The sequence below is a fragment of the Lotus japonicus genome, chromosome 4 (genome assembly GCF_012489685.1).
Source record: "Lotus japonicus ecotype B-129 chromosome 4, LjGifu_v1.2".
Classification (NCBI taxonomy): domain Eukaryota; kingdom Viridiplantae; phylum Streptophyta; class Magnoliopsida; order Fabales; family Fabaceae; genus Lotus; species Lotus japonicus.
In genome coordinates, this window is record NC_080044.1 from 13581148 (window position 1) to 13598185 (window position 17038).

General features: G+C 37.9%; 2 protein-coding genes across 2 annotated transcripts; one reads left to right on the top strand and one right to left on the bottom strand.

Moving 5' to 3' along the window:
• The first annotated feature begins 878 nt into the window (after positions 1–878).
• LOC130711941 (protein MRG1) lies at positions 879–10685 on the top strand. Its single transcript, XM_057561734.1, has 11 exons — positions 879–1111; positions 2102–2155; positions 2358–2371; positions 2722–2867; positions 3710–3745; positions 4943–4983; positions 7834–7935; positions 8773–8852; positions 8965–9134; positions 9719–9803; positions 10281–10685. Exons 1-11 carry the CDS (start codon positions 968–970, stop codon positions 10369–10371), a joined length of 963 nt encoding a protein of 320 aa, XP_057417717.1. The 5' UTR covers positions 879–967; the 3' UTR covers positions 10372–10685.
• Positions 10686–14458: 3773 nt separating this feature from the next.
• Positions 14459–15499, bottom strand: LOC130714533 (uncharacterized). Its single transcript, XM_057564441.1, has 2 exons — positions 14832–15499; positions 14459–14726 (listed from the first exon to the last, which is right to left on the bottom strand). The coding sequence occupies exons 1-2, from the start codon at positions 15261–15263 to the stop codon at positions 14541–14543; spliced, it is 618 nt and encodes a 205-aa protein (XP_057420424.1). The 5' UTR covers positions 15264–15499; the 3' UTR covers positions 14459–14540.
• Positions 15500–17038: the final 1539 nt, after the last annotated feature.

The following is a 17038-nucleotide window of genomic DNA, read 5'->3' on the forward strand; positions in this document are numbered from 1 at the left end:
TTTGATCCTTCGTTACGGGGATATTATTGGTCTCATTGGCCAAGAAACCATTATTCATGAAGGAATCAAGTTTACTCACACTCCAAGGGAGTTCAATTTGTAGCTGATTTACTTGCTTGTGACCCTTTGCACTTACCATTCGGAATCCATATCTTTTTCTTCTTCGTTTGGTGGTTACCATTGTTTGCTTAGTTTAGCTTTGGGAAATGATTGTCTCCTTTGTCGTGCTTAGTTTTTTTCTAGGAACTTTGCCGTGTCGGGTTTTTAATGATTACTATTCTCATAAAAAGGTTTGGAATTTATTACTTAAATTAATATATCATATTTTATCATGTTATTAAGATTTTTTTGTTTGGTACATCAGAAAGATAAATTGCACATTCTAGGAATTGATCATTGGACCTCTCACACCTAACTCATACGTCTCATAACTCTTACCACTTGTGTTATTATTCGAGAACGTGAATATGACTATATAAGGAGAAAATTGCACTAATACTTTGTCAAGCAAGATATTATGAATATTATAAAAAATTAAGAGTTTAATTTCTATGCATTGATACACCGTCAACCAATCACATTTCAAGAATGTGAGAAAATCTATCTTTTTATTTAATTTTATTAATTGACGTGACATATCCTTAAAATCTTATTGGTTGATGGTGTAAAAAAACTTTACACTGTTGGTGCATCATCATTTTTCTCAAAAATTAATTAATTTTGAGTTTTTTTTTTGTCAAAATGGAGTTTGGGAGTGGGCCTTGCATTCGGCTTGGCCCAACCCAAGACATACACTCAAGCCGAAAACCGTCGAGCGCGTGAACGCGAGCGAGTGAATATCCAAAAATCCAAAACTCCCCCTAAAGTCAGTTGTTGAGTCCCAAATTGAGTCACTTCACTGTTTCTCGAACAAAGCGTGTGGTTTCCCGGTTCCCGCCCACTTCATTTTTCTCGTTCCAACTCCGCCATGGGTAACTCATCCAAGGACGATTCCGCCACCTCCGGCGACGCCTCCGCCGGCGACGGCGACGTTCAGCCCTCCAAACCCCCCATCTACACCGAGGGCGAGAAAGTGCTCGCCCACCATGTTTCTCGCTTCTACGAAGCCAAGGTACCTCTTGCCTCTCTCCCTTTTCCAATTTTTTGCGCAAATTTCTTCTTGAAATGCTTTGTTGTCTCGATTTGCCTCTTCTTCTGGATGTTTCTTGTCTTGAATTTGTCAATTCCAGTGGCGGTTATGAAACTGAAACTTTGCAGTTCATCACTGTTCAGTAACCGTTCTGCGCTAGGTTTTTTTTTTGTATGTTAGGGATTTGGCTTGCGTTTTCGTGCTCTTATTTGAAATTTTTTCGTTTGAATAGCCAATTTTCTTCATGTAGTGCCTGAATTGTGACTCTATGCTTTTCTCGTGAAGGATAAGTTTTGAAATGTCATTTTTTAATGGTTTTCATCATTTTCCCTAATTTCTCTTGTGTTGAGATGCTTGAATTTTTGTTGGTGGTCAATCCGGTTTGTGTACCGATCTGATTTCTTGGAGATTGTAATGTTAGAGAAAAAAAATTAGGAGGTCAGTGTTGGAAGCAGATATGTTTCTCTTTTTTGGAACCGGTTTGTGGGTTAGGGCTGTTAAAGGGTTTTTTCAGGCACCATTGCATGTATGCTAAAGGGTTGTCTCTGTATTTCGTTATGTTGGATAGCAAAAGAATCTTTGATTGCCCACAGACCTAAGTCACATTAGTGGAGCCGCATATTTCGCTATGTAATTCTCACTTACTTGCGTTTTACGCTGCTCTTGCCATAGCATTTTGTTTAGTTTAATCTGTAAAATTTTGGTGTTGATTTTATTGTTGTGATTTATTTAATCTTTGATCCTGGGATTTGTATGATCACTTTTCATGCCATTAGACAATATTGGATTACTGTATGATTTTTTATTGACATTATTTTTAAAGTTCTTTCAATTTATGCCTTCTTCTATCATGCATACATAATTCAAAGCTTCTTACTAATTCATTACTATCTTGGCAAAGTGTGTTCTATACTTTCTGCCTGTAGTCTTCTTGTGATAATGATCTAATTTACTGCATGTTTTGATCATCAGGTGCAGAAGGCTGAGATCAGAAACAAAGAATGGAAATACTTTGTTCACTACCTTGTAAGTTCAACTGTGATATTCCTTCCACATAGATCATTTTTAAGGACTTAAGTCACCAATATCGGTTACCTCATTTTTAATTTACAGTAATATGTTAGCTTTGACAGATTTGAAAAATTCGATCACTTTGATTGTTAAAATGTGACTAGTGATTACAGGATATACTATTGACTTTTTGGTTGCTTTGCTTTCTATTTTGCAGGGGTGGAATAAAAAGTGAGTTTCTTCTCTTTTCGTTAATTTTATTTCAAGTAACAGAGATACAATGACTGTCTTAATGATTATTTTCCAATTTTTAATTTTACAAGACATGTTCTGAAATACTAAAGTTGTTCTTGTGTGACCTAAAATTGGTAAAAATCATTAAGTAAGAAGCAGAGTCATGTTAAGGTACTTTTGGGAACTTGTTGGCAATTTTTTTGTAGGCTCTTGTAATGATTAATCTATAGTTTTTGGAGAGAATCATCTTAGTCTTATTGTGGTTATGTCACCATAAATGTTTACTATCAATCACATCTAAAAGGTTTCACAAAATCTTTATCATGGCTTCAACATATTTCCAACAGTTGGGACGAATGGGTGCCCGAGCCCCGATTAAAGAAATATACTGAAGAAAATGTAAGGAAACAGCTGGCCCAAGACAAGAAGGCAAGTGCAGAAAAGAATGCTAAGTCTGGACGCTCATCTCAAGGAAAGGCTAAAAATTCTATGGGTAAGTAATTGTTACAGTTACTTGAAGCTTTTGTTTTTCTAGTTTGTACATAATGAGCCTCTCTTTTGGCAAGGGGTTCTGGAGTCCCCTAATTCATGATTGAAATTATATAAAGTTAGCTATTCATTATTCTCTCTAGAATATTTTGGTTGTGCATTCAATTGTTTTGTCTCTCTTTTTACTAAAAGCTCGTTGCTTATATCTGATATATATCAGTTGCAGATGTGGACACCTTAAACATTTATTTTCCATTTTGGTTCGTTTTTTTGAGAGTTTCACAGTATTAGAATTCTAGAGAGAGAGAATTTTGGTAAATCTTCTGTACATTCACATTACTATAAATCTGGTACAAGAGATAGTATGTATATAAGTGGTTGTTTTGTATTGGGTAAAGGATATCTGGCTTTTCAAAGTGAAAAGAACTGTGAGATAGAAATCTATATTTATCAGGTGCTGGGATGAAAAATACTAGTATAAGCGCATATAATATAGCTTGTTTTAATAGCATACAAAAGTATGTTTGACTCCCTTCCAACTACTGGGAAAATCAATCTGAGTGTCACTTTTGCCTGAAATTAATCCTAGACCTTCGGTACAAGCAGTGAAACATTTTTTAAACTGCTTCTGAGATTTTTACAGATTATGCAACCTTATATAGTGTGTTATTCTATTGAAATCAATTTCCCCCTGTTTTTAAATACTTGACAATATGTTTGTGCAGTTGCACAGGTACTAAATCTTCATTCTGCTATTTTTCCTGAACTGTTAGACTTGGAAAGATTGTGGTTAGAATTCTTCATTTTATTAGCTTAATAATTTTACATTTGCTTTGGATTCTGTAGATGCCAAAGTGGATAAAGAGGACATCAAGAGTAATGGTATTTATTATACTTCTCCAATTTCATCTTTCATTTTCCTATTTTATTTGACTTTTTTCTTCATGATCTCTATGATTGAATTTCTATTGCATCTTATCTTATCATCTTAAAGGTTTATATCAGATTCCAGTATTCCACAAGTAACAACTGTTTCAAGAATTAGACTTAGAGCATTTTGGAATTAATATCTGAATGAAAAATTTGCCCCCCTTGCTGCTTATTATATACTACCTGATTGTTGAATTAATAATTTAATCTACACGAAAACATTCTTACCTATATATCCATGAAAAAAAGCAACAATATTCACATAATAAGAGGGCTATGACTGCTTGTTAAGGAGAGAAATTTGCAAATTAAGAAAGCCTTTATATTGTTTGGCATCAATCTTTCTTGCCCATGTTAATCCTTTTCTAAGGTATCAATTACCATTACTTGTTGCCTTCACAAAATTATTGATGGTGCATTTAGCTTCAATTTTTGTTATTTCAACTATAGTTAATACATTTGGGTCGTCAATGCCTGCACATCCCAATCTACTAAATATTTTAGCTATTTAAATCCTATAACTGCAATATCTCCCTTGTTATTTAGATCTTTGTATAGAAACCTCAACTGCTTTAAGTTTAATATGATAAATGACGTTACCCTTCATTAGAGGAGAGGCCGTTATTAAGTTTGATGCCTGGTAAATACCTGGCCTCTTATTTGGGCCTCAATTGTTTACTATAACTATAATTTGGGCCAGCCCAGGTGAATAAATTTGATCCAAATCAACCTGTAGTGTAATTTTTTTTATTTAACCGATTATATTCATTTTCTTTAATTTTCAATATATAAGTTTCTTCTCACATAAAAGTAACTTGTTCTTTATTTTTTATGTGCATATTTATGTAAAAAATCTTCATTTGTTGTTTTTGTTTGGTTTTTGAAAAATTCTTATTAGGCCTTGAGCCATCTCATTTTTTCAGGCTTGGCATAGGCTAGCCAATATTTTTTTCTTATTCGATAAAAAAGCCTAACTCCATGAGCACCATCTGGCCTTCATTTTCCTTACATTAAGTGCCGTAATTAACAAGTTGGACCTCTCAAATTCTCTTGTTTGAGCAGTGTTGTTATTGATTAGTTTAATTTCATATCTGCTTGCCATATTACAACTTGTGTGTACTAATAAGTTTGAAATGTTGAACTCTGCAGTGTCAAAAGGGAAGAAACGAAAGAGTGATTCCGGAGCTGAGGTTTGTGATATGGATGCTTTTTTGAGACGCACAATAAGTAAAATAATGAGGGGGAATAAAATTAAAAGATGGATTTCTTTTAAATTTTATTTATTCTTTTTCGGTGATAGACAGACTTTGTTCGAACAATATTTTATTTCTTTCCTTATTAGTTGGTATGTGATTATTTCTTTTCTTATTAGATAAGATCTGATGATTTCTTTCATTATTAGCCTGGATCCTATTTCTTTCAATCATGTAATTGTTGCTTTGAATTATGGACCTGATGTTACCTCTGTGAGTGAGTTGGATGCTCAACTTCTATCCTACAAGGTGCTCCTTGAAAAATCAAAGAAGGATGCTGTCACAGAATCCTTATTTGTTAATCTCACACAAGGAGGAAATGTTCCTTCCTCAATTTCGTAGTTTTCTCAATCTGTGAATCAGGCTCAGCATATGCCTTCTCACAAGCCAGCAGTGCCTTAGGCTGGTTATAGCCCTGGTGGTGATTTCTCCAGAGGCCGTGGAGGTCAATTTGGCCATTTTTGAGGGCGAGGTGAATGTTTTGGTGGTAGATTCAACGACCCATGCCAGATCTGACATTTTCTTGTACATGATGCAAGTTTGTTATTATCGCCATTATCCTCAATCATCTTCTGGTTATCCTTCTTACACTAGTCAACGTCCGCCATCCTCCTATTCACTAAGGCCTTCCTCATCCCTAACCTCACCTACTTCAACATAGGTTCAAGCTCCTATGTATCCTCCTCCACCTGGATTTGCTACTCTCTCTTCCTATGCTACTCCTATAAAACATCGAACCTCCCCTGCACAGGCTTTTTATGCTGGATCTGATGGAGGAAATATTCATTTTTTTGCTGCGTCACTAGTGATCACCGCGTCCGTGGGTGGATTAGGTACCTTGGGCTGAATATTGCTATAACACTTCATTTCATACAGCCCTTGCCACCACCCCCTCCCAATTTGTTTATGGCAGAGCACCCCCACGCCTCCTTTCTTTTTTAGGTGTGTCATCCCGAATTGAAGTTGTTGATCAAGTCCTCAAGGACAGAGTACTCGCAATAGTCTCATGCAAGCCCAGCAACAAATGAAAACTGCGTAACATTCCGGGCATAGAGATTTGAGTTCGCAGTTGGGGATTAGGTCTGGTTGCAGTTGCAGCCATACCATCGGTTCGCCATAGCTAAACAGAAGCGTCACAATCTACTTCCAAAGTTTTTCAGCCCTTTCCAGGTCTTGGCCAAAGTTGGCCTATTGCTTACAAACTGTCACTTCCCTCATAGAGTCGCATACATAATGTGTTCCATGTTGCTCTTCTTAGAGTACAAGGGTCCACCACCAGATGCTATTAGTCTATTATGGCTAGGCCTTGTCAATTCCTCTAGCTATTCTTCAAAGTAGAATCACCCTTGGCACCAAGCACTAGGAGTTTGTGCAATGGGTTGGGGATGCTGCTACGTGGGAACCCCTTAACGTGTTAGTGATGCACATTAAAAATTTGACCTTGAGGACAAGCTCAATGTCGAGGAGGGGATTCATAATTAGAAATGTTATTAGCGCAAGATAGTAGTGGTGCAGGGCAGAGTGAAGATCGCGTGTGACAGCGGCGCCTATAGCAGTGCGGTTCAGGATCGTGGCCGTCACAGCCGATTTAGCAGCCAAAATCGCAGCCTCCGCGATGCTATATCTCTGCTACAGGGAAATGTTCTTTGAGAGAGAAGGTTCAAGAAAATAAAAAATGCCATCCTAACAATTAGAACATTTAGGTTTTTTAGTTCAGGGTATTTTTTGGATTTCAGTTCTATTAGTTGGGGGTGTTTTTGGTTTTTCGGTTCTATTAGTTGGGGGTAATTTTGGTGGCCCCTAAAAAGACTTCCGTTTTGCACTGCCGCCTTTCTTCTCCCTTAGACCCTTGCTCCTGTACCACCGCCACTTGGACCACCTTCCAGCATCTTTCAGTGACTTTTCCGGCATCCTCCAGCCTCTTCTTCCTCCTTCTTCAGTGTAGCGGCCATCCCGCTGTGCGGTATACCACTACAGTGTTTTTTGGGTCATCCGCTATCCGGGATTGACAAGCTTGGTAATGATATGGATGATTTTATGGCACACACATATCAGAAACGAAATAAGCAGATTAATGTGGGGGAATAAAAGATTGATTTCTTTTAGTTTTTATTTATTCTGTTTCTGTGATAAGCAGATCATGTTACAAGGATATTTTATTTCTTACCTTATTAGTTAGGATCTGATTATTTCTGTCCTTGTTAGATAGGATCTGATAATTTCTTTCATTATTAGCTAGGATCCTACTTTTTCTATTTCATGTATTCGAGCCCTTTAAAGTGGGTTCCACAATTCAAGAAGAACCAATCGAGTTTTCTAAAGTACTGTAAAATTCTAAGGGGCTGTGTCAAGGATGAGTCTGCTTCTCTCTTGTTCAATATAGGTTGTAATAAGAATTCTTCTGTGTCCGGACTTGTGACTAGATCAAACGAGAAGGCTTTGGTTTACATTGTGGTTTAATTGTATTGCTAGCATATTCTTTTACTCTAATATCTTGGAAAAATTCATCATCTGCATTGAATTTCTCTGCATATCATAAATTTTACTTTCATCTTGCTTTAATATGATAAGGAAAAATTATCATAATAAATATCATGTATTTTGATGAAAAAACTCCAAAACTGAAAGTAGTAATAATATGGTGGAAATTGGATTTCAATCTTTCTTCTATGTTTCCTTTGAAATGCAGATATCATCCTGTTTGCTTGATATTTCATTTGAATTTCTCTGTTTTGCTGCCATTTTTTGAGTTTTTAATGTTCTTCTAAGAGTGATTCTAATTATTAGAAGGGAAGCGCAACTATTGAAAAGTTTGTGAAGATTCAAATTCCTGCAACATTAAAGAAACAACTCGTTGATGATTGGGACTTTGTTACTCAGCAAGATAAGGTAAATGTAAACTCTTAATTTCACTCTTTTTTGTTGTTATCCTCTGATATGTTTAAAATACGTTTCTTTGAAGTTAGATTTAATGCACTGACTGAAACCTGAAAGAGATATAACCTTGAGTTAAGTTGTTCCTTTTCCCCTTAAATTTAAAGGATCATAATGTGCTAGTACAGTTTTACGCGCCGCTCAGCAATTTGAAGTTATCTGACTGCAGTATGCCACAAGAGTGCTACGAAATCTGAGTTGTGTGACAATGACTTCATAGACACCAGTTCTGGTTCTTCTCTTGTGGTTAACTCATGAACCTCTTCTCAAAATTGCTTTCTTTTGTTTAGGCTTCCTTGACCCCAAAATGCAATGTGCTTAGTTTTTGCATATAGCTTGTGGTATCATTCTTTAAATTTAAATGCAAATATTGTGCTTTATTTTCTGTGCAAATTTAAGGGAATTGTTTCGCTTAAATTCTATGGTTGTATTATGTTGTGCCTTTGCTGCCTCTTTCAAATTCTCTACAATGCATATCTCAGCTTATCTTTTTGGGTTACGAAGCTTTTTTTATGGCATTGTATTGGTTCTTATGTGACTAATGTTTGTCTAATGATTGTTTAATTATCTCTTTCAAAAGTTATAACCTATTTCAATGTACAATTGTTTGTCTAACAAATGTTTTTGATGGCATATTAACTCTTCCACAGTTTTTTGATGGCATTGTATTGGTTGGCGAATGTTTGTCTAACAATTGTTTAACTTTTTTATTGTTTTATCATCTCTTTCAAAAGTTATAACCTATTTTAATGCACAAGCCAGGCAATCATGTGTTGATAATTCTTCCTGCAGCTTGTAAAACTTCCTCGCTCACCAACTATTGATGATATTCTTACAAAGTACCTTGAATACAAATCAAAGAAGGATAGCTTGTAAGAAATTATTGATTATGAAAAAAATTTCCTTCCTCCTTTTCTACTCTGGCATGTATGCTGCCGCCTTACTAATACTAATTGAAGGCATGTCCAACTTGTCTGAATACAGGGCAGCTGATTCAATAGGAGAAATTTTGAAAGGAATAAGGTGCTATTTTGATAAAGCATTGCCTATGATGCTCTTATACAAGAAAGAACGCAAGCAATATAGTGAATTAGTTGTGGATAATGCATCTCCGTCAACCATATATGGAGCTGAACATTTATTACGCCTCTTTGGTATGTTTGTTACTTTTTGCTGCTTCTAACTTCTAAGTGTATACTTAAAAGGAGGATACTCTGTGAGCACCAGTTCTTGCGTTTTGTCTTGGGATATATTTTCTTTCGTGAGTTCATTTGATTTAGTATTTGATGAATCATGAATGCTTTATCAGTTTATTGATGAAAACATTAAATTTTGACATCTCCAAACTTAATGTTCATGGCTAGTTGCAATAATACTAAGTTCAGGTTTTTACCCCATTAATGTGTTATCTGCTAAATAGTTATAGTTTTCTGTGGCATCTTTATTAAGTTACCTGAATTTTTAATACACCTGTAAAGTTTTCAAGTCTTGTATTGAATGGTTTCTTGGCTAGTTGCAAGTATGTAGTTTTACATGCCAAGTCCAATTCCCTTAATGTGTTATTTTTTGTATTTCTAGCCATTACATTGATGGAATATTATTGTAGACAGTTGCATATTGCTGTTACGGCCACGGGGTCGGGGGTAACATTTGAACATTACCCATGATGCATATACCTGACAAAATTTCATGTATGTGTTACTGCAAAACAATAATATATTTTTTCTTTTTCTGGCAGTTAAATTACCTGAGCTTTTGGCCTATGTGAACATTGAAGAGGAAACATTGACTCGCTTGCAGCAGAAACTACTCGACTTTCTCAAGTAAAAACTGAAAACCATCTCATTCAGTTTAGATACTGTTGTTAATGACAAAAATACTAAAATAGTCATATATGCACCCTGTCTACATAATCTTGTGCACAAGCTCATGATTACACTAGCTTTTAAGTGAATTTCCTGCTTGATATCCAGAAGAAATTCAATTTCAACATTTTTTTTTGTAAAGTAGGCTTTTTAGTAGTTTTTATTTTGGAGCAGGTTGGTCTATCAGGTACCTATTCAACTCAGGCTCCTGTTAATTTATCCTTGAAAAGAAAGAATGTTGCAAATATACCTATCATTTCATGATGACAATAAATTAAAAATGTCCAGTTCTCCAATGTTCACTTATATTTGTACTACTTTTGCAAATATACCTGGTATACATTGTTTTCTGTCAGGCTCATTAGTGATAAGTTTATTTTAACTGTTCTCTATAAGGTTTTGTTGCTGTTGGTTTGATAAATAAATCCATTGCAGGTTTTTGCAGAAAAATCAAAACACCTTCTTTCTCTCGGCATATGATGTGACTAAAGTCTCCGAAGGAAAAGGCAAGGGGAATGATGAATGAGATACTCCGTTGAAGTCTAGCCTTCTTCCTCATCTGTTGTATTATACATGACTGGCAAGGACAATATCATCATTGCCTTCAAAATTTCAGCTTAGAAAGTAGAAACTCATTGTTGTTGTAATAATATATATATCTAATTCATTCTTTTATTTTTCAAGTTTACTCAATATTTTACAAATTGAAACATTTTGATGCACATGCATTTCAGAATCAGGGTCTTAAGGGTCTCTTGTGCTTCTATATAAGCAGGCCCATGACTCAATAGATGTACTATGTTGAATGATATTAGTAATACTCTTATCTGTGTTTTCTTCTCTCTCTGTTCTTCATCTTTCCCATTTCTCTCGTATTTCTATTTCTGATCCTATCTCATTTTGATGGCTGAAGTACACACATGATGACCTCTTCTCTTCAAGTCTACTTTTTGGGATTCAAATACATGTTTTGGTCTGATATGAGCAAATACATGATTGGTCAAATCACGTTAGATTGGACTATGTGGTCTGAAAAAAAGTTTTGGGATTCAAAAACATGTTGTGGTCTGATATGAGCAAATACAATGATTGGCCAAATCACGTTAGATTGGACTATGTGGTCTGAAAAAAAGTTCGCATGAGCATGACCGGACCATTGGTTTTGCCTGCAGATCTAATCTCAAAAAAAAATTACGGCATTGAGTTAGTGGATAATGGTGGTTCTTGGTTGCAGTCGAGGCAGAAGTGCATATGGATGCCATTATTAATGAGGAGACTGATGGTGACCAGGAACACTAATTGTGTCTAAGGCTGAAAGAAAACAGATGATGACAAGGCTTCTCAAGTGTGGGTTTTCTTGCTTTGCTTTGAACGCTTTTGCCATTTTGGGATTTTAGCTAGGTGGTCAGCCTGTGGTCATGAACAAATTTGAATTTGAATACGCCCAGAAGGAAGGATAGTAGTATTTGTCGTTTAGACTTCTTTTTAATTCGTTGTTTATATTGGCTAACTGATATGCTCCCCTAGGGTTAACTCGACTAACAATATAAGGACCATCCCAATTTGGCGACTATTTACCGTATTTAGGGTCTTTAACCCCTAATAGGAAAAATAGTTTTCCGAACTAGGTCTTATTCGCCAAAAACTTTACTTTTGACACGCTTGTTGTAGGGTATTACCACCATGTTTTAGGATTGTCCAGCGAGCGGTTTCGAGCCGACGAAGTTAGTTTCGTCAAGTTAAAAACACCCCAAGCCCCAAGTCCGCAATCGTCCGATGTATGTATCATTTTTTACAGGTTGCGATTTGAATGAGATAGGTTGAACCGGGTGGGTTCATTCATATACACACAACTAGAAATTAAAAAATAACACAAATAAATCAAAGCAGAAATGGAGACAAGAGTTGGAAACAAAAATAATAAATTTCATTCAAATGAATATGATAAATGAGTCATCATACAAAAAAAATAGCATAAAAAGAGAGGAGAGTGGGAAACCCAAGAAATGTTCTTCAACAGAGTAGTTCAAATGCGATTGCTGACATTTCAAGTTGTAGTGGAGGATATCGGAGGTGAGGATGCGTTTTCGAGCACATGCACCGAAGCTTCTTCGAACTCCATGACGGTGGAACATGCAAAAGGGGTACTACATAGGATGTTGTTCGGCGAAGGCTTAATCTCGGTGCGGAAGAGAAGCAAGGAAGTGGGTTTCCTTATGAGTGGGAAGGGGTGAGGCTATGGTCCTAAGGCGCACTCGCGCCGGACCTGATGCTTGGAATTTTAGGAGCTTTTGGTTGTTTTAGTCGCGTTCGCGTCAGTGTTGAGGCGTGTTCGAGTTGTGGGTCATGTGGATTGCATCAGCCCCAGTCCTTAAGTGAGCGCGCACGTGTCTGACTGCTGGGAGTTCACACCTGTGTCCTGGGGATTTGGGTTTAACACCCCACCCCTTAGGCCCCACGCCCCACCTGAAGGGGCGAAATTACTAAAAAACCAGGATTAATAACGGTAAATGATTACCCGACACTATAACGGGTAATCATTTACCGATCGTGACATATAAACTCGACAGTTTGGGTTTTGAAACCCATTATTTTCAAAACCCAAATTTCCCTCCCCAAATCACACCCTCTTCAATCTCTCTCAAAGCTCGGTTCCACCACTTCAATCATCTCAAAGGTCGGTTCTAATCATCATCAAAGCTCCCACAAAGACCCATTCCATTACATTCAAAAGGTAAGTTTTGATTTCAATGATTTTCACATTTGAAGTTTGAATTAGGTCAATGGTTGAACACTAGGGTAGTTGATTGATGATTAGAGGTAGGTTTTGTTGTGTTTTGTTGCCTGAAATTCCATGAAACGAGTACGGGCACGAGTGGAGTGCATTTGGGTCTGTTTCTGGGTTTACTTTAATATCGGAAAATCAATTTCCGATATGATAATGGAAAATGATTTTCCGATATGGTAATGGAAAATGATTTTCCGATATGACAGTATGACAGTGCAGACTTCCAAAATTTATTTCCAATATTTAACCATGGCATGTATTAAGCTTCCAGGATTACTTTGCTGATTTGTTGAGAATTGGAAAAGATCAAGATAGATTTGATGTGTTGTGATTAGGAAAGTTGTTTATTGTTTATTGTTTATTGGAAAAGATTAAGCACTCAAATCATATGCTTCATGTGTTGTAATTAGGAAAGTTGTTTATTGTTTTTGTTTGCTTGTGATGATGGTTGCTTGACCTTAACACAGCTAAATTTAATTTAATCACATTCACATGCAAACTAACAACTAATTCTCTATATTTTCCTTTTCCTATGGTTAGTTGCTAAACGATTGATTGGAAATTTCCTGATTAAGTAAAAAAATGACTCAAATGATATGCTCATATGTGAAAATGCTTTACTTATTATGACAAGTATTGTTAAATTTGTTTGTTTTGCACAGATAGCGAGAATGAAGGGCGGGAGGAAGAGGTCACGACATGCTTCTACTAGTGAGGATCCAGCGGATCGACACGAGCGCTTGCATGCTTCTACCAGGCGCGGCGACCATATTGCAGCCACTCAGGCGGTAGAGGCTTCAGCTCCGTCTCCATCCCCATCTGCTACTCCGTCTCCATCCGCCTGCATGTGAAATGTATACTTTAAGTAAACCATGCTTAACTGTCCAAAAAATGAAGCAAGTTTCATGTTTAGGTTTCAGACCTTTTGGAGAACGAGAACAGATCCAACAGTTATGTCATTCGCAAATTCACTATGAGTAAATGCCTTGCGGTGGATGCTAGCATCAACAGCACCCGTGGGGTCCTAAATTTTTGAAATCGTTTGAGAAGTAAATTAGAACGGTTAGTCAAGGGGGGACCAAAAGCAAGGCCTTACAAAAGCAAGGACAAGACATACCTTGAGGGTAACTTTCGCATCTCCAAACCCATTGGGAGTGCAAGATTTGATAACAGCAACAACATTCTCCACCCTCTCAACGTTCGCTGTCAGAGAGCCCAGCGGAGTGGCTATTCCCCACTCTTGCAGGGCTGATAGCCAAGCATGTGAGTTGAAATCAGGATCGGTTTCGGTTGATCCATGATCTAGCACCCGCCTCACGATTTCCTGGGTCGGAATGAGTGGTGTGTTAGGGGTGGATCTACGGGCATACATGGCAGCCTGTATGGCGCCAGCCGGGCCAGGAATGAGAGAACGAGAGCTGCCAGAGTTGTTGCTTTGACCTTTGCAATGGCGGAGGAATGGATTTGGGTCTTGTTCCATCGTGTAGAATGAGGAGTAATAAGAAGAGGCAAGACACAATAGACAGGAAGATGAGGAATGAAGAGTAAGAAGAAGAGGCAAGACACAACAGATATTTATAGCTCAGGCGTGCGGTCAAAACATTTAAGGTGTACTGGTGGATGGTAGAAGAGTGGTTGGGGCTGGTGGTTGAGAGTAATGTCAGGGTTGGTGGTGGAGGGTAATGAAAATGAAAATGACAAGAGTACATCAAATTAACATTACCAAAAGTACATCAAATTAACATTACCAAAAGTGCATCAAATTAACATTACCAAAAGTACACGCATGAACCTGCCAATCTACGATGATGTCTAGATTTTCATCATTAACAACAACCTGTGATAAGGGTCACATTCTACCAAATTACAGAGAGTTTACAAATTAATATTACACAATACAAGAACATTCAATCTGTGGTGATGTCCACATAGTCCGCATGACCACTAAAAGCACCAAGCCAAGCTTGGAATTGTGCATCATACATGCCTAAACGTGGACCATATAGGTTGCGCCAGTATTTGGAGGCAAGATCAGCGTGCCAATCCCACTGGGGAGCAATAGTCGGCATAGGATGTCCAGGAGTTAATTGGAGCTGCATTTTAGAGAATAACCATAAAATTAGATAACTTCCACATACAAAAATTAATCGACAAGCTAGTAGGCAACTAAAATATTAGTGTATTTGGTCAAAATATACCTGTACCCAGTGATTTATCACATGTCCAATAGCTATAACAGAATGCTCATCTCGTGGGCCGGCTCCTATCAGTGGAAAGTATGTGTTACAACCCATAGAGGATAAGGATACGAGAACCAATTGGTACTTTGTGGCAACAAGGTATCCCATCTCTGGCAGTTGAAACCATTTGTCAGGGGTGGCCGGGTCACCAATAGGAAGAGTGAGACGATTATGTAAGCCATAAACAACATCTGTGCCCCACATCCTATTATACATTACCACATTGGTCTCAAGTTCTTGTATCAATGTAGCCCTAACCCAAGGCCAACCGTCCTGACCGGCGGAATGCCCCATTAATGCAGCAATGGATCTATAGCCACAGTTACCATCATCCTCAACATCTGTAATTGTGCCAATATATGGATGGAGAAAGGCTGGAAAGTTACACATGAAATGGCTTGTATCAGACTTCTTCACACGCTTCTTCCTCTTTGCTGGTTGTGAAGACTTCTTTTCCTCTTTAATCTTCTTGTCAGTAAGTTCAAACGCTGAAGGATCACGAGTCAAGGATCCTATTGCTCGACCCTTGGGTTGTTTGCTCTCCTTCAACTTAGGAGTGCGGTTGGACTTTATCCGAAGCTCAGGAGTACATAGTGTACTCCTTTTAGGACAATATATCGCTTGAAGCTTCCTCCTTACCAAACTCTGCCCTCCAGTATCCAAAGAATGGAAATAACGTGTCAGTGCCTCAACTTCTAGGTGCATCTCTCCATGGTTTAGTCCGCAAATATCTGAGCTGCCAGTATCTGCAACAGGTACATGCTCCCAACTTAGGCTCTTCCAGAATGGATGAATGGCCTCGTACGGAATCCTCTCATAATATGCAAGTTCACAGACATGTTACATTGAATCACAAATATAAATAATTGGAAGTAGTTGAGAGGAGAGTGGTTGACCGGTAACCTGCAAGTTGACAACCGCAAGGTAGTCCATGAGTCTCTCTCAATAAGCAATCGCATCTGCCGCCGCAGGCTCACATTCTTGTCAGTTCAGCATCAATGAGTTTCAGGCATTTGATTGACACAAATCCCCTAATATTTGTGTAGAAAGGGGTCTTGAAAAGGTGATCAATTTTATTCATACTGCGCTCAAACGATGCTACTATCTCAGTGTGGCGATTGGTGGTCAAACTATGTGACGCATCCCATGATGTGGCCAGGTCACCCTTACTGTTCCGCAACATCAACTTCAAGCTAACATGTGCACCTTCAGCCCTGCAAACCAACAACGCACATGTAAGAATTAATACTGTAATAATCTATGAAATGAAATACATATAACAAGTCATAACATAATTTTTGTACCTGTTACTTGTTGTTGTTCCAAAATGCATCACATGGTTTGTCCATGCCTTGGCAAATTTCTGCTTGTGGACCAACCATGTAGTAGAACAATAAGTGGCAAATTTCAACTTGTGTTTATGCTTGCACATGTTAAACAATTCAATCCAATGAGCTTCAAATTCTGGAACTGTTGGGGCATCTACCAATTCGGCCCACTTGTCCATAACCTCTTGAGCAAAATCATCCGTGCCAACATACTCTTTGCACTTTGCCAAAACACACTTGTTGATGTGCCACAAGCATAGTAAATGGGTGGTGGTGGGAAGGCTTTGTGAAGCAGCACTCAATAAAGCAAGATCTCTGTCCGTCACAATCACTCTAGGCAACCTGGATTGGTCGGAAATCAGAGACTTCATACACTCCAATGCCCAAATGTAGTCCTCTGTGGTCTCACTGCCAATGTAACAGAATGCTATTGAGTATGTTTTATCCGTGGAGGTCAGGCCAACAATCTCGAGCAAGGGTAGTTTGTATTTGCTGGTCTTGTATGTGCAATCCATGATCACTACATATGGGAATGTGTTGAAAAGTTTGACGGCATTCGGATGAGCCCAAAATATATCTCTAATCACTTCCGATCCGGGTTCATTTCGTTCGAAGTGAACATACTTCTCACCGTCCAACTTCTTCAGCAAGTATTGTATCTCTGTCAGTGACCCACGAACGGATTGTCTGAACCGCTTGCAAACACCATAAATTTGTTGGATGGTAGTCAAGTTTGAAGTTTGAAGGATCTTTTTCCTTCAAGGACGCCAACATCTTTCTAGGTGGAACCCAAGTCTTAGCCTGATTTATCACGTCCTCCTTCGCCTCACTATTCAG

Coding starts and splice junctions, on each gene's coding strand:
- LOC130711941 (XM_057561734.1), top strand. CDS start 968: ATGGGTAACTCATCCAAGGACGATTCCGCCACCTCCGGCGACGCCTCC. Junction 7,936..8,772: donor TTGTTACTCAGCAAGATAAG/GTAAATGTAAAC, acceptor TTCTTCCTGCAG/CTTGTAAAACTTCCTCGCTC. Junction 9,135..9,718: donor ACATTTATTACGCCTCTTTG/GTATGTTTGTTA, acceptor TTTTTCTGGCAG/TTAAATTACCTGAGCTTTTG.
- LOC130714533 (XM_057564441.1), bottom strand. CDS start 15,263: ATGTGTAACTTTCCAGCCTTTCTCCATCCATATATTGGCACAATTACA. Junction 14,727..14,831: donor TGATAAATCACTGGGTACAG/GTATATTTTGAC, acceptor TCTAAAATGCAG/CTCCAATTAACTCCTGGACA.